Raw genomic sequence first — 21,357 nt, forward strand, 5'->3', positions numbered from 1 at the left:
TTTATAAATGATCTGGAAAGAAATACGACGGGTGAGGTAATCAAATTTGCAGATGATACAAAATTGTTCATAGTAGTTAAATCACAAGCAGATTGTGATAAATTGCAGGAAGACCTTGTGAGACTGGAAAATTAGACATACAAATGGCAGATGAAATTTAATGTGCATAAGTGCAAGGTGATGCATATAGGGAAAAATAACCCATGCTATAATTACATGTTAGGTTCCATATTAGGAGCTACCACCCAAGAAAGAGATCTAGGCGTCATCGGTTCAGTGTGCTGCGGCAGTCAAAAAAGCAAATAGAATGATGGGAATTATTAGAAAGGGAATGGTGAATAAAACGGAAAATGCCATAATACCTCCGTACCGCACCTTGAATACAGTTCTGGTCGCTGCATCTCAAAAAAGATATAGTTGCGATGGAGAGGGTACAGAGAAGGGCGGCCAAAATGATAAAGGGAATGGAACAGCTCCTCTATGAGTAAAGATTAAAGAGGTTAGGACTTTTCAGCTTGGAGAACAGACGGCTGAGGGGGGATATGATAGAGATGTTTAAAATCATGAGAGGTCTAGAACGGGTTAATGTGAATCAATTATTTATTCTTTCGGATAATAGGACTAGGGGGCACTCCTTGAAGTTAGCATGAGCACATTTAAAACTAATCGGAGAAAGTTCTTTTTCACTCAATGCATAATTAAACTCTGAATTTGTTGCCAGGGGATGTGGTTAGTGCAGTTAGTGTAGCTAGGTTTAAAAAAGAATTGGATAAGTTCTTGGAGGAGAAGTCCATTACCTGTTATTAACTGACTTAGAAAATAGCCACTGCTATTACTAGCAACAGTAGCATGGGATAGACTTAGTTTTTGGGTACTTGCCAGGTTCTTATGGCCTGGATTGGCCACTGTTGGAAACAGGATGCTGGGCTTGATGGACCCTTGGTCTGACCCAGTATGGCATGTTCTTATATGTCCTTGCCAGCCTTAAAAAGCTACTTCACTTTCCTGAATTCCATATGGTATTACAGGCATCTGCTTTCCCCATTGTAGATTACTGTAATAGCCTATATTCAGGCATCCCTCACACTTCTGTTCAACCATTACAGTTGCTGTTAAATTCGGCCACACGTCTGCTATCAGGTTTAAAGCATAATGATCACATCACATCTACTTTGATTTGACTTACACTGGCTTCCAATACATGAAAGAATTAAATATAAGGAGGGAATGCTAATTTTTAAACTACTAAATGACCAGACATGCCACTGGGCCAATGCAATTCTGAAATTTATCAACCTACAAGAACATTACGATCTTCTCAGTGTGGTCTGCACGAGTTTCCTTCTCCAAAAGTTGCACATGACCCGTGAGTGTGCCTTCTCTGTTGCTGAGCCCACCTTCTGGAACTCTTTTCCGATTGACATCAATGTGATTCAGTTAAGAGCTTCAGAAAAGAAGTCAAAACTTTTCTTTTCAGTTTAGCTTATTTTTACATTTTTTGACTTATTTTAATATTATCGCTAGTCTGTTTTATTTTATTTTGCCTGTTTTTTTATTATACCTTTTATGATTTTGTTTTTTCTCATTTTTTTTCTGTTTTGACTTGTTTTATTATTATGAATGTTACTTTGCTCATCGTCTAGGCCTTTTGTGTTAGGCCATCTATAAATTTTAATAAATGTAAATAAAGACGATGAAACTGGTATCCTCGATCAGGAGATCGACAGTGATTAACCAGAGCCCATAGGCCCCGGCGACCTCGATGGAAGCAACCATCTCGCCAATGTCGATAGTGGTGTTCATCGGTGCATCTCCAAGGTCCTTACATATTTATTTATTTATTTATTTATGGTTTTTATATACCGCTCTTCTTACATTATATGTAAATCAAATCGGTTTACAGAGAACAGTTGAATAAGCTTGCTTGTGGGCAATTACATATAACAAAGAACTTTTTTGAGTAACATATTGTATAACTTTTTTGAATAACTTTTTTGAATAACATTTAAAACATAACATTTAAAACATAAGAGCAAAATATACATGGCACAACAAAGTCTTATATGTCTAAATCTAAATGTTTTAGATTGAGCTTTTCTAAATAGCATTTAAAGGAGAAATAAAAAGCCAAAAAAGACAATGTCTAAAATATGGTATTATGGAATATTCCTAGTTCCTAATTGTACAGATGTCTTACAGGAGTTTGTTAACAGTAGTCTAAGATAATTTACTTCTGCATTGGTAATTCGAAGCGATCAGGGAGGAATGGGGATGGGTAGAGTAAGGGTGAGGGGTCGGGATGGGTGGGCGAAACTCAGATATCAATGCCACTGGCGATGCTTTGGACGTCTTCGACCCGAAGAGGTGCTTCATCTTGTCAAGTCAAAGCTGACATCCCTTCGGAGTCATCTGGTCACACAAGTGGCAACCTCAGATGTCATGCGATGCCCCCAGGCATCAACATGGTCCGTGGGCAATGGGGGCATCGGTGAAAACCGGTCAGGGCCATGATGGAGCGAAACAAGGGGGCCGAAGGCCAGAACGGTGGTGACAGGCATCGATGACCAGCAGGCACTGAGACACCGCCACCACAGGGGAATCTACCATGAAGGTAAGCTTATCCAAAGACCTTGAAAACCCTGACTGGGGACACTATGGGAAGGCACCTAGAAGAATCTGGCGACAGAACAGTAAGAAAAAAAATCACAAAAATGCAAAAAAGTTTTCCACTAGGCCAAAAAGCCCAAACTCCATAGATGGGTGATATAGGGCATGCTCAGTTTGATGATGTCACCCACGTTTAAGGATTACCATCCTGCTTGTCCTTGGAGAATGGACAAATTGTAGTCTGCTTTTTTTTGTCACAACGTGTAACCTTAGGCAGGGCTCATTACCCTCCTAAGCTTCACTTTATCTTAACGAATTTTGAACAATTTTGAAAATGTTCTAAAATTTCAGGAGGTAAATAATTGCTCTCTAGGTCCAAAGGACGTGGTAACACCTACATATTAGAATAGAAATCAGTTTCGCTTAAAATTGTCTTTTACATCCAATTTATTTTATTTTCCCTACTCTAAAGGAAATAAATCAGCTTTCTCTAACCCACTTTTATAATCCATGTTCAAACAATTACAGTCCCTAAGTCCAACCACCCTTTTTAATCAGACCTGTTAAAAGAATGAAACAACTTCAGCTCGGGAACTGAATACATCCAGCTACGTGGGCGCGCGACACTTCCCAGTAACGGTGACTCAGCGGAACGATCAGGTGAGCCTTGGTGCCCAGATAACGGTCACACTAGCGCCGCCCCCTCAGCAGCGCAACCCTCCGTGAAGTCCTACTATTTCACAACTGTAAGATGTCCCTTCTCAGGCACTACCCCCACCCAATAAGAACTCACCAGTGCCTCCAGAAAAATTCCCTATTAGTTCACGTGACCCATTCCCCCCCCCCCCCCCCCCCTTCCGTCAACACAACGTCGCGAGCACACAACGTGAAGGTTTCATTTCAGCCAATAGGCACGAGCACGCGCGCGAGCACATTACCCCTCCCTTCTCCCTAACCGCTGCCTCCACACGGCCGCAGGCATTGGTGCTGCGTGTGATCGGTCGCTAACCCCACCCCGCCCCCTCGGATACTATAAGTAGCGGAGCGGCGCATAACCATCTCGCTGCTAGAGACGCCAAAGCTACCAGGAAATCGTTCTCAGCAGACTGTGGCAGGACCCGAGACTGTCCACGCACACCACTCTTCCATCCTTCAAACTAATCACAGACATCAAAATGGTGAAGCACATTCAGACCTTGGTAAGAGCAGGTGCGCTCTGCGGAGGCTTTATAGGTTGTTCTTTTGGCTAAAGGTAGGGAGTTATTTGTAAGGGGTGGTGCCGCTTGCTGCATTTTCCCTTTCCTCTTTTTTTTTTTTCTCCGATTTTATTGGCTTATGTCTTGTTGCTGCTTTCGTCCGCTGCTAACTACCTGCCAAGATGTGGCCGAAAGTGAGTATAGGAGCCGTTTCTTGCGGCGGGAGGGGGGGCTCGGCTATTTTTTAAAGGCCTGCGCTCTAAGCTGAAAGTGTGCGGGGAGGGCGGGGTTCTCTCTGCGGGCCGTTACGGGACTTCCTCTCTGGAGAGGAGGAGGCTGGGTGTGTCTTAAGTGGGGGGGGGGGGGGGGGGGGGGGGGGGGGTTTGAAGACCTCGGCGGTAGCCAGACCTATTCGACGAGCAAGGTACTCTGTTACCTGTGCGCTTATCTCTATTGAGCTGGGCCTGCGGCAGGATGGGAAGAAACTACAACAGCACCGGTGTGCTGGGGGCGCTTTCCCGGCTGTTAAAGAGTCACGTAGCGCCAACCTGGCAACTTGTCTGTCCTCTATGCCTATACTCCTCTGCTCTTACCCAAAAACTGTTTTTTTTTAAACTCTGAATTCCATTAAAAGCCTTGCACCTCGCCTCCTATCTCCTGGTTTCAAAGGAAAAGCTGCATGGGGTCTCAAGTTACTGCTGTTTCCACTTGTATGAGTGTCTAAGAAGGAACATGAGAAGGTTTATTTATTGGGTCATAGGAATGTTAGCAGTTGCGGGTTACCCCTACGTAGACCCTGGAGTTATTTTGCAGGCTATGCTTCCTTTAAGTAGTTCCTGACATTCTGAAGTAAATACTAGCGTGAAGCGGTTGCTGATGTGTATGGATCATAACTATCTTGTGTAGTGCTGTTTGGATGTTGAAAGCATGGTCCTAACAATTTCAGTGAATAGCAATACTGATAGCTTTTTATAGTATTGTTCACATAGCACTGAAAGGGCTGGGATTGCTTTAACAGTTACTGAGACTTTTGCTGAAGGTTAAGAATTTCAAGGTACCAGGGAGGGATAAAGTTGGAGGTGGGGGTCTTCATTTGATATGTCTTAACAGGGCAGGGGGGGGAGATGGTACCAACCACTATTTTATTCTTGTCTGGGGACAAGAACTGGTAGGCCACTTTTCGTGTGTGGAAAGGGGGGGGGGCCTGCCTGCCTGCCTGCCAGCTAACAAACTATATTCTTTTGACTATAGCTGGTTAATGCTAAACTTTTCAAGGAATAAGTTTCAAAACTTTTGACCTCAGCTATTTCTGCAGGTAACTGAATAATTCAACCCTGCCCCAGAATGCCTCCCAAACCTCCTTCCCATTTTGGCTAAACTTTAGTTGGCTGACCTATACTGGATAAGTGCTGGGAATAGTCAAAACTTGCATGTTATCAGCTAAATGCCTTTGAATGTTAGCTTCTCTGTCCAAATCGCAAAACTTTTTTTTTCTTAAATTATATTTTTCTTTGGAAAGAAAATGCATGGATAATGCCTTCCTATACAAGTCTGCTTCATCCATGAAGCCCTGTTTCTGGAGTCTTGACTTCATATTAGCTCTGAACCTGCCAGTAGCTGATTTGGGAAATAGTTTGGTTGTCTGTTAAATGCTACATAGAACAGGGCTTCCCACTTAGTCTTGCCACATCTAGTACACAACATGCTGACCCTCAAGCTTATTTCTTTTGCACTCAAGCTGGCCAGTCCTACCAGCAGATAGAAACAGAGTAAAGCTGATGTCACTGACACACAGCCCAGCCCTGCCCTGCCAGTATTATCAGTCTCCCTACTGTGGGGGTTACTTGTGGTTTAAAAAAAAATGCAGGTGCATGGCTTGAGCTCCTGTGGTGCCACCTGTTTGGTCACTTGTGTAATTTAAGTCTGGGAACCTGACCTTGGTGTAGACAAAAAGGTAGTAGCAAACGTGGGAGTGCTCACAGTGAAGGCTTTTGTGCCCCTTCTGCCCAATAGCCGGTGACTCAGTCGTGTTCTCAGCCAGGGAGGGCTGAGCTCATGAAAAAAGAGTAGGGAAGTTTTAGTCATTTTTATTTTTCCCCTGGAGATAAGCAGGCTGAATTAGCCATGCTATCTGCAGGATGGCTGAGGCGGAGCTTCACTAGGGGACAGAGCTTTGTTCTGTGTGGAGGCTGTACATGGTTTCCCGCGCAATGCCATCTTCGTCTCAGTTTTGCACTGAGACTCTCTTGCATCCTTCCTCTTTTTTTCTCATCCGTGATCTTAAGAATTTGTCCAGATAATGACTCCCAGGCCACTGGGTTTCACACTTTGCCAGTGTAGCAAAACTGTCCACACAGATGGGCACAATTATTTCTGCTTAGGGCTGGAGCACATGTCCAGCTGTTGGGACTGCAGCCACATGTTCTCCCAGGCTCAGCGGCAGTGCGCTGCCAAAATAGCGCAACTCAGGACAATGCCGGCTCTTATGCCCCTGTGTCAGAGAGCCTGTTAGCCCACTCCTCCCCAGGGCCCATATTACAGACCCAAACAGTCCAAAAGAGCTGCCTCCGTGGGACCCTTGGCACAGCTTCGAGGCTCAGGGAAGAAGCCTGACCCAGCACCCTCACATGGTGCAGAGAGTGACAGGAGATGTGCCAGCATGGGACAACTGATGCACTCAGCTGAGGTGTTCTGCTGTCGGGATGCATCACCTGGGATCAAGCAAAAATGGCACTCCACACATGCGTTGGAGCCGAAGCATAAGACACAATGCACCCATGCAGCAAACCGAAGCACAGGGATACCTAGACTCAATGTAACACGTCAGGCCCATCGATGCAGATACAACACAGCTCGGCATGACACACCAATGCCAGAACCTCAAGGAGGCATCCTCCCAAAATTAGATCTAGCTTTTTCTGACAAAGAACATGTTTTGATCACAAGTTCTGGCTCTTCTCGATCTCTGGTCCAGTCTTCTCCAACCTGTCGGTGTCCTGGTGTAGAAGGGAGACACAGCACCTTCAGGAACCTCTCCAGAAGTGCCACAAGTCATCACCTTTGGCAGAATATGTACTAACCCGACCTCAAGGACCTGACACTCCAGGCAGCAGTACCACCCAGACTTCCCCAGAGGGACAGTCGGGACACTGGTATGCCAAGCAATGTCCAGATCTCCAACATCTATCTAAATTTCTCTTCTTGGAGGAGAATCAACGCAAGGCTGCACCTAATCTGCCTCCACAGGAGACCTGCCCCTGGAGTACTCTCCTCCCTCACCAGGGGGAGATGTCAGCAGTTCAGCCAGGGCTCCATATCCTCTCTTCGTCCCTTGGTTCTTTGGGATACCCCTCAGACCCTCCAGAGGAGCAATTGGCAATGTGTTGCGCACTTGGTCTTGCAGTCGGGTGCACATTTCTGAATCCAGACTCATCAGATAGTACTAACTACAGATGCCTCCACGAAGGGATGGGGCATGCACGTCTTGCACTTCAAGAAACAAGGCCTTTGGTCTCCCACCGAAAAATCATTCCAGATCAACCTACGAGAACTAGGTGCCATACAATATGCAATCCATGCTTTCTCACATACTTCAACACAACAGTGATGGCATACATGGACATTTAAGTGGCTATGTTCTACATAAAGGTGGGTCATTTCAAAGATTCTGTGCAAAGAATCGGCATTGACACTGGAATGGGTATTAAATCACTCAATACAACTGCAGGCAACCTACCTGCCATGAGTAAGAAATACGGAGGCTGACCGCCTCAATTTTTCACCCCCACAAATGGGTGCTTCATTGACATGTAGCATACTCCCTATTCCAAAGGTGGGGACGCCCCAATAGACTTATTTGCAACAGAGTACAACAGAAAGCTATAGATAGTCTTCGTTCTCTTGGATATAGAGCAGAACAACTCAAACACTTTTCTGCTCAAATGGATTGGAAACCCATTGTACGTGTTCCCTCCAATCCCACCAATAACTCGAGTAATTGAGAAAGAAATGCATAGTGGACAAGTTGGATCTCATCCTCTGTGCCAACATGGCCCAGGCAGCTCTGATATGCCTACCTCTTGCAGCTCTCCATACAACAGCAAATCCTTCTAAACAGAAGACCTAATGCAGGAGGAAGGAACACTGCTTCACCCCATGCAAGACTCCATTCACTTGACAGCATGGAGATTGAAAAGGAAGCATTAAGCCATCTTCAAATTCCGATGGAGATTAAGAACATTTTTTTTCCTCAAATAGTTTTCTTGATAAGATTATGTAGCTAAAGGACATAGGTATCGCCACTGATGTAGGTCAGTAGCACTTGACCCTCTTCATTCTTCACTGGAACAGTTACTTTAAATACTTGCATTTATGGTCCCTTTCTGGTCTAGCTGTTTCCTCCATAAGAGTGTACCTCTGAGCCATAGTGGCGTATCATCCTTCAATACAAGGAGCCTCCATATCCACTCACCCACCTCATTTCACTACCTTGGGACCTAAATGTGGTCTTGGAAGTGCTGATGCTCCCACCTTTTGAACCAGTGCAAACATCTTTACTGAAATTTCTCACATGGAAAATATTTCTGGTAACGATCAGACTCGTTGAGCAGAGGTTAATTCAGGAATTAGTTCACTATTTTCCTTACACAAAATTCTATCATGACAAGGTCACCTTATGAACTCATCCATCCTTCCTTCCAAAGGTAGTTTCAGCTCTTCATTTTAATCAATCAATGTTGCCAACTTTCTTCCCTAAACCACATTCAAACAGTTGGGAAGATCTGCTGCACATGTTGGATTGTAAGTGTTAGCCTATTATAAGCAAAGGACTAACTCCCCGAAGAGGTGCTCCCAAGTTTCTTTCCTTCAGCCTGAATACCCTAGGACCAGTGACTAAGCAGACACTAGTGAACTAGCTAACTCAATGCATCCACTTCTGCTATTATACCAAGTCTGAGCATTTATCTTCAAAGGTTAAAGCCCATCGATTGAGGGTTGTCTGCTTCGATTGCCCACCTTAGACAGCATCATGTTGGAAGACATTTGTAAAGCAGCGACATGGTTTTCACTACATATATTCACTTCTCATTACTGCCTTCAGCACCATACCAAATCTGATGCAATCATGGGTCAGAAGATACATCATGCGACTAATTCTTAAGACTTTCCACAGTTTGCAGGGATACACTGCAAAAATAACCCTACATAGATCCAAACATATATGCTTTTTTTCCCCCCAAACTGAGTATCCTGTGCTTCATCTCCCAGCCTGTTTGTTTGCCAGAAAAAAGCAAGCTTGCTTACTGTAAACAATGTCTTCCATAGATAGCAGGATGAATTAGCCATGCATTCCCACCCACTTTCCTGGACAGTCTCTTCTATTTCTGCATGCTCTGTCTACCTTCCTATACACTCCTGTTTCTTTGCTATCTAAATTAACTGAAGACTCTGTTGCATGGGAAGGCACCATGCAGGCATACAGGAGCAAAGTTTCAACTTTCTAAGAAGCTCCCACACTGGGCTGCCAGGGGGCCTCCCACACAGCATAGCTAATTCATCCTGCTATCTACAGGAAACAGTTTACAGTAAGCAAACTTGCTTTATAACACCTAAAATTTTAATCAACTTAACCATTCCACTATTTTTTTATATCACTAAAAGTTAACTTAATGGGCATTCCACTCTTACATATCCAGCAATATTGCTAGTGTGCTCAATCACTATCTCAGTCTTTTCCTTGCAACATTATAGGCATGTCTATATTCTTGACTACTGTTAAGTGTTTCCTCAGATTTGGCTGTCTCATAACTTATTGCCTGCTTTAACTGAATCAACAAACCATCAAACCATGGGACTAGACAGCTCAGATTCTGTCTTTGCTTGAGATGACTTGGCTGCTATGGGTTTTGGTGATGTTGAAACATACCCTAGGGCTGTGGTGACACATTAGATGGATCCCCTCCCACCTGGAGATAGAGGCATCTCCGAGGGGAAGGTTGGAGAGTGTCTGGTTTGGGCCTATAGGCCCTGGTATGGATCCAGTCTCCTATTCCTAGATGGAACATTTCCAGGGCCAGTGGAGGTGAACTAGCTTCCTAAGGATTCGTGTGCCTGGGTCTCCTACTTGTCAGCTACAGCAGGCAAGTATCACAAGTGGCTGACCCTGGAGTTCAGGGGGATGTGGATAAAGATGTCAGACCCCAATGGAAACTTGGATTCCTCTCCTAGAAGGATAAATTTCACCTACATTTTTTTCAGAGATTTGTCAAGTCTGACTCAGACACTGAAGGCACCTGCTGTGGATGAGGGTAAAAGCTATGGGCTTACAAAAGAAAGATCTTATATTGATCACCTTATGCAAAGCGTCCTGTTTTTCCCCCCCTTGGTCTGATTTTAAGAGTTAGTCTTGGGAGGAGCACCCTGGAGGCAAATTTTAAGGGGATGCCACTTTGGCAGATTTGTACCCCTTGGATCCAAAGACAAGGGATCAGTTGTGATTCCCAAAGGTGAATACCTTGGTATGTACTGTGACCAAGCAAACAACCATTCCAGTGGAAGGAGGAGGAGCTCAGAAAGATGTTCAGGAAAGGATTAAAGGCCAGATTCAGAGGTAGATGTGGAGCTCTCTTTCGACTCTGATTCATCTAGGGATCCATCACATGCAGTGGTATTTCACTTTCCAGCAGGGCATCTACAATGCATCCCACTCCAAAAACCACCCAGGAGCATATGGTGCCTTTCACGGTGCCTCCTCTACCAGCTGTTCCAAACACCACTTCCTTTCAGGCCATACTCATCTTGCCTCTAAGGCAATGCTACAGATATCTCAAGCATTAAATACCTTTTTTGAAGATGTATAATCTACATATCCAAGACCAGTGACCCCATCTTCACTGACTGCTTCTCCTGGGCAGTCACAACCTATTACACCGGTGTTGTCTCCAACTCCAGCGAGACCAGATAGCCCACTTTCTCACGCTTCCACATCTTTTCCCAGTTCATCTACGTGCATGCCTTCAGACCCACCAGAAGGCCTTCCAGAGCCCTATTCCCCTAGAAGACTTAACCTACGGGGAATCACTTAAAAATACAAACAGCAAAAATTCCGGATCCTAGGTCAGGTTCTTGGCATTTTAAAAATTTTCAATACTCCACCAGACCTAACAGCTTTACCCCCACATGATGTGGTAAACTCTGTTCTATACAAAATGTGGGAAAAACCATACTCAGCAGGACCTGCATCCAGACAGAATGATTTGAAAAATATAGAATGAGAAATTCTACTATATATGACTCAATACAATTACCTCATAACTTGATTGTAGTCGGCTCTAAGTCTAAACACTCTAAATTACATGCTAACCTCCCCTCCAGGGAAGGATCATAAATCCATGGATTTTGGTCACAAGGTCTACCATTCCTCCATGCTGTCTACAAGAATTCAGCGCCATCAGTTCTATATGATCCAGTGTTTGTTTGAAACTCTGCAAAACTTACACCCCCTTTGCATAGCTCCTGATGACTCTTTACTTCAGCCATTTACTGATATGGAGGAAGGGTTACATCATTTACTGCAATCAGTATATGAATCTTTCGAATGTTCCTCACATTCCTCTGCAAATCGCAGCCTGCAGAATGGCCTGGTTAAGAGCTAGTTCAATAAGGGAAGACATGCACAACAGATTAGCTGATATTCCCTGTATGGTGGACAACTTTAAGGTGTGCAACAGTTTCTGTGAATTTCTCACCAAATAGCATAAAACTGCAGGGCTGGCACTCAAAACACCCACAGATTCTCAATCATCCTACAGAAAGTTTTCCTTACCTTCCGAAGAAGGTCGTTCCCAAGACCTACCTTCCGGCCCTACCAGTCCTATTACCCACAAGGTTACTCGCAGCAGTGATATCTGGCTCCAGCTCAACAATCACGTGGATGTCCTCGTCAATGTCCTCGGAAGCAACCAACTCCGGCACCTCAAAAGCAGACACCGACTTTTTGAGCAAACCAGAGCCACCTCCACCGCCTTTCATCGGAGGTCAGCTGTTGAACTTCTATACTAATTGGGCTACCATCACCACAGATCGTTGTTAGACATCATAAAAGGTTATCGCCTAAATTTCATTATTCTTCCAAGGATTCCATATGTTCCTTCTCGTTGGAACATCATCCCAATCCATGTGTCTTCAAGCAGAGTTACACACTCTCTGCACCCAAAACTCCATTCAAACTTCTCCCATCACAAAAGAACCAGGGGTTCTATTTCCTTTATTTTCTCATTCCAAAACAATTCAGAGGACTTTGCCCAATCCTAGATATCCAAAACCTCAACAAATACCTTCAAAAGGAAAAATTCAAAATGACCCCCTCCTAAAAAAAAATTCTACCTCTCCTACAACCCAACTACTGGCTATGTTCGATAGACCTCAAGGATGCATACTCCCATATACCTACGCACCCTTCCTGGCATTACCTTTGTTTCAAGGCCCTCAAGGAACATTACCAATACAGAGTCCTGCCTTTGGCCTCTCTTCAGCCCTGAGGGTCTTCACCAAACATTTAGCGGTGGTGGTGGCTCACCTTCAAAAACAATAGATCCAAATCTTTCCCTATTTGGACGATTGGCTACTAGTAGCTTCTAATCCAGATACCCTTCAAGCTCACAAGTCAGACAATAAATTGCCTACAGTCCATTGGGATTCCTGATAAATTACGAGAAATCAAGTCTGCAACTGATCCAAACACTGCAGTTTATTGGAGCATTCCTCCTCACTTTGGAGGTGAGGGCCTACCTTCCAGAGGACAGGAGGTTCACTCTCAACCTTCCTAGCTCAGAAGTTGTACAAGCAACAACAAACATCTGTTCGTAGAGTCCTTCACCTCTTAGGACATATGGCGGCAGCTATCCATGTGGTTCCTTACACAAGACTCCATATGAGATGACTTCTATGGGGGTCTAAAGAGTCAATGGTCACAATTCCAACAACCTCTTTCCTCCCATGTACGAATCACCAATCAGATGAAAACAGACATTCAGTGGTGGATGACTCCAGTCAATTTGTCAGGAGCACCCTTCCGTCTACCTCCAACTCACCCTTACAAAGGTTGGGGAGCCCACCTTCTACACTTAAACTCAGAGCCGCTGGTCTGCTTGGGAATGTTTACTCCAAATCAACCTCCTGGAACTTCGAGCAGTTTGGAGAGCTCTACAAGCCTTCTCTTCACACCTCACGGGAAAAAGTCTGATCAACACAAACAACCAGGTCGTGATGTTCTATATAAACAAAGGAGGGTCAGGTTCATGTCAGGAAGCACTTCACATCCTACATTGGGCAACTGCAAAGAGAATTATGCTTCAAGCTACTTACCTGCTGGGGCTAGACAATGTCACAGCAGATCTCTTAAGCTGAGTATTCCATCCACACGAATGGACTCTAAACCGGGAAGTAGCCCTGACAATCTTCCAACAATGGGTTGGTCGGGAAACCCTTTTTGCCACACAAACCGTCAAATGGAAAGTTTTTGCTCAATCTACCCCAGCAGTCTCCGATACGCTCCAGATGCTTTCCTCATTCCGTGGATAGGCAGCCTTCTGTACACCTACCCTCCCATTCCACTCATCTCCAGGACAATCCAAAAATGCATTCAGCACTTTTGGACTTGATCCTCGGCGCTGGCATGGCCAAGACAACTTTGGTATGTGTATCTCATGCGTCTCTCCATATGCCCTCTGATTTCACTGGAAAATCACCCATGCCTATTGACTCAGGAAGGAGGCACCCTCCTCCACCCAATGTACCACTCCCTCCATCTGACAGCATGGAGATTAAAAGGACTGTATTAAACCACTTAGGCCTCCCTTCGTATCTAGAAAATATATTAATTGCCTCTAGAAAAGTTTACTAGACTTAATTAGGCAGGAAAATGGTGCCATTATGCAGACTGGTGTGCACCTAGTCAACTAAACACTTTCTCATCAACAGCAGCTCAGCTGCTAGAATACCTCCATACGCTCTAACTTTCTGGTTTAGCATATGCTTCAGTTCGAGTACATATCTGTGCCATTGCAGCATTTCATCATTATCATTATAACAGACTTCCAATTTCTAATCATCCCCCTCATTTCCAGGTTTGAAGGGCATGCTACATTTAAAACCACCAACGACACAATCTCCGGTACCATGGGATCTGTGGTGCTAGAACAACTTATGGCTCCACCCTTTGAAACTTTGGATTCCTGTCACATCAAGTACCTCACCTGGAAGACAGTTTTTTTCTGGTTAGCAAACTACAAGTTCTAGTTCATTCTCCTTATTTAGAATTTTACCATAAGGTCACTGTGACCTCACCCATCATTCCTACCTAAGGTAGTTACTCCATTTCATCTTAATCAAACCATTACATTACCCATTTTCAAACCAAAGCCTCATCTCAATGACTGGGACAAGCTCCTACATTCATTGGACTGCAAAAGAGCTTTGGCTTATTACAAGCAAAGAACTATCTCCATCCAGGCCATCTGTTCCTCTTTCAAGCAGAACAACCCAAGTCAACCAGTTTCCAAACCATAGCAAACTGGCTATGCTATTGCAACAAGCATTCCACCAAACTCATAAGCAAACCGAAAGCGCACCAAATTCGTGCGACAGCAACCTCAATTGTTTATCTTAAACGAGTATCATTCTTGGACATTTGCAAAGCAGCAACTTGGTCCTCTCTTCATACTTTCACGTCACACTATTGTATTGACAAACAGACTACAACAGACGCTGCTCTGGGAACTGCAGCCTTGTCAACCACTACAAAGCCTTAGGACTGTCTACTTTTGCAAGGGTTGTGATACTAATTCTTTAACTACAACCTATATGGACACAACCCAGGAGTTTGGGACTCAGACAGCATGGTTAATTCAGCCCTGCTATCGACGGGGAAAAAGCAAGTTTGCTTACCATAAACGGTGTTTCTGTAGATAGGATGAATTAGCCATTCGATCCCTCCCACTTCCCTAGACAGTCCCCTTTTTCTATTATACACTTTTTGGTCATACACCTCGCTCGGTTACAAAGACTGAGAGAAACTGATTCGCGTGGGCAGACAACCTCACAGATGCACAGAGTTGAAAACTGACACTGAGGGAAGCTGTCTACTCCGGTTGCGTTGACGCTCCCAGACAGCATGGCTAATTCATCCTGTTTGTGGTAAGCAAACTTTTTTGCAGCTGATTAAATTCTGCAACAGAGTGGACATGTCTGAAATTTTTTCTATACACCTATACAAGCTCTAGTAGATCTAAGTGGTTCACAGAAAACATTTAATACATTAAAAACAATTAAGTCACAACAAATGTGGTACGTAGAGAATGAAGAGTGAAAGCTTTAAGAATGGTTTGTTTTGGAAGCAGTGTAGTGCATTTGGGTTGCAGTAATACAAAAGAGCTGTATGTGGCTGAGGGTGAAATACTAATATGCATGAACCGGAGAGAGATCTTGGGGCAGCCATTGCCTTCAGACATCCCAGACACTAAGCAATATGACAAGGTGGTGACTAAAGCTAGAGGGTTGCAGGGCTGCATAGAGGAATAACCAGCAGGAAAAGGTGCTATGCTCTTGTGCAGGTCTTTGAGGCCTCACCTGAAGTACTGTTAAGTTTTGGAGACTGTATTTCCAAAAAGATGTAGGCTGGAAGAAGTCCAGAGAAGGACAGACATGGTGTGGGATCTATATCAGAAGACCTATGGGGAGAGGCAGAAGGATCTAAATATGTATATCTTGGAGGAGAGAAGGTGCAGGAGAGAGGGTACAGACATTGAAATACCTAAAAGGTGTTAATGATGCCCAAACCTTTTAGCTCTTTTCTGTTTGGAAGGAAACTTGTAGAACTAGGGAGTCACAATATACTTCCAGAGTTAACTAAGATCCAACACTGGAAAATGTTTCCTCAAACGGTGGTGGATACCTGGAATGCCTTCCTAGAAGAGATGAGGATGAGAACAGTATTGGAGTTCAAAAGAGTATGGGATAAACCTGGCAGATCCTTAAGAGGTTAGGTGATAGGAATGAAGAACTAAAGTAATCTATATTAACTTTAAGTGATGCATTTCTGCATGGTGGGGGGGGGGGGAGAACAGGTAAAATGCACAGAGCAGCAATTACTACCCTCAACAGAAGACATCGGGGGGGGGGGGGGGGGCGGCAATGTGCCCAGAGCAGTAGTTGCTACCATAAGTGACTCGACCATTTCGGTTTTTATCTGCTGTCAGTGACTGTTACTATAAGCTGCAAGGTGTAATTGAGTGCATAGCACTAATGGGGTTTATGCCTGGGGGGAGGGGGGTACCTAAGGGCAGAGGCAAGTAGTGTAGTGGAATAAGAATGCCTTTCTGGCATCCTCTGACTGGGATTTCAGCTAATTCCAAATGAAACCTGGTTCTGAAGCCACTCCCATTTTTAGTTAGCCTTATTTGTGGGGCTGACCAAGTGTGTTCTGGAAAGATTTATTAGAATTCTGGGGCATTTAAGTGTTAAACTTTTGATTTAATTTGAGAATATCTAAATGCTTTCTGCTTAATTTATGGTTTTGCTTTCTTAAATAGCATAAGGTCTCCCTTAATTTTGACAGGCCATTACTAAGACTGGGGTGAGGGGATTCTGATTTTATCACTACCAGTTGTGACCTGGGTGTACTAAAGATGTGGTACACGAGTCTGCCAGAGAGGTAATAGCACTGTTAGAGGGACTCTTAAAGCTATCTGTGCATGTCTTCTAAAGGGGGAGCCAAAGATGGGAGGATAAGAGGGAAAAATCCGAAAGTGACTCATTTTAGAGGTGTTTAACTTCCTTGAAATTCTTTCCCATAGAAATAGAATTTAATTTCTAGTTTTTCTGTTCTGCTTGTGTTCCAGTTCCTCAGTGCTGCTGCTTTTAGCTTAAGTGAGATATTGGATGCAATTAACATATTCCACGAGATGACCCTGAAGTCATATCACCTTGTAAAACCCTGTCACATTAGTAAGAACAACATTGGTACTATATTAGTTCCCCCCCCCCCCCCCACCCAAGAGCTAAGGCAATCAGTCTATTGGAGTAGCCAATCTTTAAACTGTCTCTAACGTCAGCTGCTGTTGGAAGTCATGAGGTAAGCAGCATCAGGTGGAGTTTCCAGTGCTTGGCTTTAGGGAAAAGCAAGTGTAAAGTAAACATTTGCAAATGTGATGCAATATGTGGCACAGCCATGAAAGGTTCAGCTGTACATGCCAAATAAAGGAAAGTAACTACTGCAGAATTGACAGGTGTAACTCAACCTCTCCTTGATAAGACATTCTATTACTGCAGTAATTACTTTCCTTTATCATGTACAGCTGAATTATATATATAATTTTTATCTGAACTATGACCGCAAAAGTAACTTAACATAGCAATCTAGTATGAATAATATAAGTTAAGCACTTCTAAACTAAACAGATACTATAGGTGGAGGATCTGATATTGCATTAACATGTTAAATGCACATATACTAGTTAAATCATGGCACTATTTGGAGTCAGGTTGTCATAACCAAATTGCTGTAAACTGGAAAAGGAGTGATTTACAAAGTACATTCTTAAATTTCCTAGTATGTAGCCAGATGGACTCGGGACCCGTGGGTATTGTGCTCTTCTGCTAGTAGATGGGAGACTGAGTTAGATTTCAAAGCTGACGTCACTCTAGATATACCCCTGCAGTAACCTCAACTCTTCAGTATCTGTCTTCTAGCAGATGCAGACACTATCCCACACACTAGAATTGTGTTAGGAATTACAGCAAGAAGAAACAAATTTACCTTAAGGAATATAGAGCCCCTCTCTCCAGCAGTGATACCTAAGGGTCCCTCCCCCAGTCAAATTCTTGAGGTCATCTCAGATATCCCTCAGAGGTGTGCCTTGGTCCAGTAGCTGGTTCCCGGCATGGACTTAGCCCCCAGTGTGGCTGAAAGGCAGCAGGTGCAGAAACGAGCAGAGTGGTGAAGGTAATTCCTCTCCCCCTGCAGCTGGAGACAGTCTGGCACATGATCGGTAAGCACAGAGGCCAGGTAAGAAAAACTCTTTGAATTCAGGTCTCCAGTCTTAAGAGCTCAGATTGCCACACCGATCGGGTTGAGCGGCCTCAGTTGGGCTAGGCCCTGATCCAGTGCAGCAAACCTGCCCTGCCTAACAGATAATCTGTTTGATGAATTCCAGGAGACAGCCCAATTAAAAACAAAAACAGGCAGTTATGTCTAACTTCTCTATCTGACCTGTCATCCTCCAGGTGCTATCAGTCTTACCACAGTCATATAAATGTCAGCCCGTCAGGCCTTATCTGGCCTCACAATTACCATACTACTCTACCTTTTGCCCTCAGTCTTCACAAACACAGGGGGCCAGACAGCATCAGAGGAACCCGAAACAATCTCAAACACCACAAGATCCAAATCCCCCGACATCACTGTTTTTAGGGAACCCAAACCCACCACTACCACTCCCAGTTGGAGACAGATTATCCCATTTCCTACTTGCATGGGTAGCCATTACAACCAACCTCTGGATTTTGAAAATAAAGGAAGGTTACTCCCTCAACTTCTAATCCATCCCCCCCCATGCCACACCTAGTTCATACAAGACACCTAGCTGCACACTACAATCAAATGCACTTAAAGATCAGCAATGCATCCACAAAACTACCAGTACCACAGTTTCACACAGGATTCTATTCCCAATACTTCCCCATTCCAAAGAAAGGAGGTTACATCCCATCCTGGATCTGAATGCTCAGCAAGCACTTGACAGAAAAATTCAAGATGACGTTCCTAAAGTCCATTCTTCCCTTTAGTCAACCCAATGACTGGGTGTGTTCCATGGATCTCAGATGCTTACTCCCACCTACCGATGCAACTGGCTTCCTGGTGATATCTCTGCTTTATGGCCACTGGCTGCCACTTTCAATACAAGGTTCTCCCATTTGGCCTCTCCTCAGCTCCCAGAGTTTTCACCAAATGTGTAGCAGTGGCTCACCTATGACAAGGAATCCAGATGTTACTCAGCAGACACACTAGCATTCGTTATAGTATCATGTTGATATGTTTCTCAATTTCTGTATTTCTAATTCCTAGTTATAACCCCCTGCTCTTCATTCCCTTCGTTAATGGACTAGTTTTTTTTTTTTAGTTAATCCATCTCTGTTTGATGTAAACCGATGCGATATGACTTGTGCCATGAATGTTGGTATAAAAAAAGAACTTAAATATTCCCCTATCTGGATGATTGGCTGCTAGTAGCACCCAACCAGTCTCTCCTACAAGACAATCTCATCACTACCATCAAATGCTTGGATAGTTTGGGCCTAATCAACTACAAAAAATCTAATCTGTAACCCACTCGAGCCTTGCAGTTCATTGGAGCCCATATTGACACCTCAATGGACAGGGCCTTCCTTCCCAAAGTGCAAGCGATCAACTTGACAACACTCGCACACCACCTATGGCAGTCTACCACTGCCCCTGCTTGCCAAATCTTAATACTCCTGGGACTTATAGTGGCAGCTATCTGTGGTTCCCCACAAGTCTCCACATGCAGAGTCTACAATGGGGTCTGAAGACACAATGGAATCAGTTCTCCAACCGTCTTTCTGCACCAGTCACAATCACGCCCAGCACGAAGCAGGACTTGGGCTGGTGGGTGACACCAGCTCACAGTGGGAGCCCCACTGCAGCCCCAAGCTCATCATATATACTCGCCACCGTGTCAACCAAAGGATGGGGTGCTCACCTAATCAGCCTGCAAACTCAGGGCTTATGGTCTGCCTGGGAGTGCACAGCAAATCAATCTACTGGAATTGAGGGCAATTCAAAATGCTCTCCAAGCCTTCGAGAGAACACTAGAAGGGAAAACTGTCATGATCCACACGGACAATCAAGTGGCCATGCTCTACATAAAGGAGGGTCTGGTTCCTGGACTCTGTGCAAGGAAGCAATAAAAATCCTGGAATGGGCAAACAAGAGGTCCATAAACCACCTACCTGGCATAAACAATGCCAGAGCAGACAAACTGAGCAGAATTTTTCAACCCCACAAATGGGTACTTCATCAGGATGTGGCACTCAAACTTTCAGCCTGGGGCTGGCCATGCTTCGATCTCTTGACTATGGAGTGCATCTGCAAGGTTCAGCCCAGTATATCCAAGCTCCCTGAGACTAGTGCAGGACACATTTCTCAGACTGGATGGATGGTCTGCTATATTACCCCCCCATACTACTGATTTTTCACACTGTCCAGAAGTGCATCACAGCCAACGCAGATCTCATTCTGACTGCTTCAGCGTGGCCCAGACAGCCAGATCAGGTATGTATACCATGGCTATCGGTGGAACAGATCCCCCCCTGGGAAACCCTCACCCAAGGAGGCTCACTCCTACATCCACTCCATTCATCTGAGTCTCGCAGCATGGAAATTGAAAGGCAGGTCTAGGCTTTGGAATACGTCACCTCAGCTCCAGGATATCCTGATCTCTTCTAGAAAGCCCTCCACAAGAATTACAGATGGAAATGGACATGATATGCCTCTTGGTGCTCTGACAGCAGTCTGGACCCACTCACATGTCCTCCAGAACAACTATTGGGATACCTTCATTTACTCTACCAAAAAAGGCTAGCCACGGCCTCAGAGTCCACCTAAGTGCCATATCACTGTATCACTCTCTGCACAATGACAGATATCCTCTCACCCCCTAATTTTGAGGTTTATGAAAGGTGTTTTACATCTACACCCACTGATCCGGAAGCTGCCCCCATTCCTTGTGACTTAAATATTGTGCTAGAACTCATGTTACCTCCTTTCAAGCCTCTGGATATTTGTCATCCCAGATTCCTTTCTTGGAAAATACTCTTTTCTAGTAGCACTTAGCTCTGCAAGACAAGCCCTAGTACACTATTCTCCATATCTAGAATTCTACCATGATAGTCACGTTATGCACGTATCCTACCTTCCTCCGAAAGGTGGTTTCGTCTTCCACCTCATCCAGTCTATCACTCTTCCAACCTTCTGCCCTAAGCCTCATAGCAATCCTGCAGAATGTAGACTACACATACTGGATTGTAAGTGTTCACTTGCCTTACTATAAACAAAGGACAGTATCTCAGCTATTTGTCTCTTTTAACCCTAATGCTCCAGGCCTACCTGTTTCCAAGAGAACACTATCAACTTGAAACACAAACTACATACAACTTGGCTACCAGAAATGCTCAATCCTTAGCTACATCACCTAAAGCACACCAGGTACGTGCTATGGTGGCTTCCATAGCCCACCTGCATGACATGCCTGTTTTGGACACTTGCAAGGCTGAAACCTGGTCCTCGCTGCATATGTTCACCACCCATTACTGCTTGGATAAGCTCACAGCAGCTGATGCTAGCATGGGCACAAAGATCCTTGAAGTGGGCACCTCTTAACACAAGAACCAAACAAGGAACAGTCTGCATGTTTTTCTCCACTGTTTTGAGCACATAATAAAACTCATCAGACATGATCAAAAGGTGAGTGTGGGG

The 21,357-nt window shown here is 44.4% G+C and overlaps 2 protein-coding genes across 5 annotated transcripts in view; one reads left to right on the forward strand and one right to left on the reverse strand.

Annotated features, from left to right (window-relative positions):
• Positions 1–3,410, reverse strand: part of SPO11 (SPO11 initiator of meiotic double stranded breaks) — a 358,551-nt gene extending 355,141 nt beyond the window's left edge. Inside the window, exon 1 of one of the 4 annotated variants that reach the window (XM_029614938.1) lies at positions 3,168–3,400. The gene's annotated coding sequence lies outside the window, so the exon portion shown is untranslated. Of the gene's footprint in view, positions 1–3,167 lie in introns of all 4 variants that reach the window. The other 3 variants (XM_029614929.1, XM_029614946.1, XM_029614950.1) reach the window with 3 other exon arrangements.
• Positions 3,411–3,568: 158 nt separating this feature from the next.
• TXN (thioredoxin) overlaps positions 3,569–21,357 on the forward strand; it is a 51,331-nt gene continuing 33,542 nt past the window's right edge. The window contains exon 1 of the mRNA XM_029614951.1: positions 3,569–3,806. Within this exon, the coding sequence (XP_029470811.1) occupies positions 3,783–3,806 (24 nt within the window). The 5' untranslated portion in view covers positions 3,569–3,782. The remainder of the gene's footprint in view (positions 3,807–21,357) is intronic.

Source organism: Rhinatrema bivittatum, chromosome 1 (assembly GCF_901001135.1).
Source record: "Rhinatrema bivittatum chromosome 1, aRhiBiv1.1, whole genome shotgun sequence".
NCBI lineage: Eukaryota > Metazoa > Chordata > Amphibia > Gymnophiona > Rhinatrematidae > Rhinatrema > Rhinatrema bivittatum.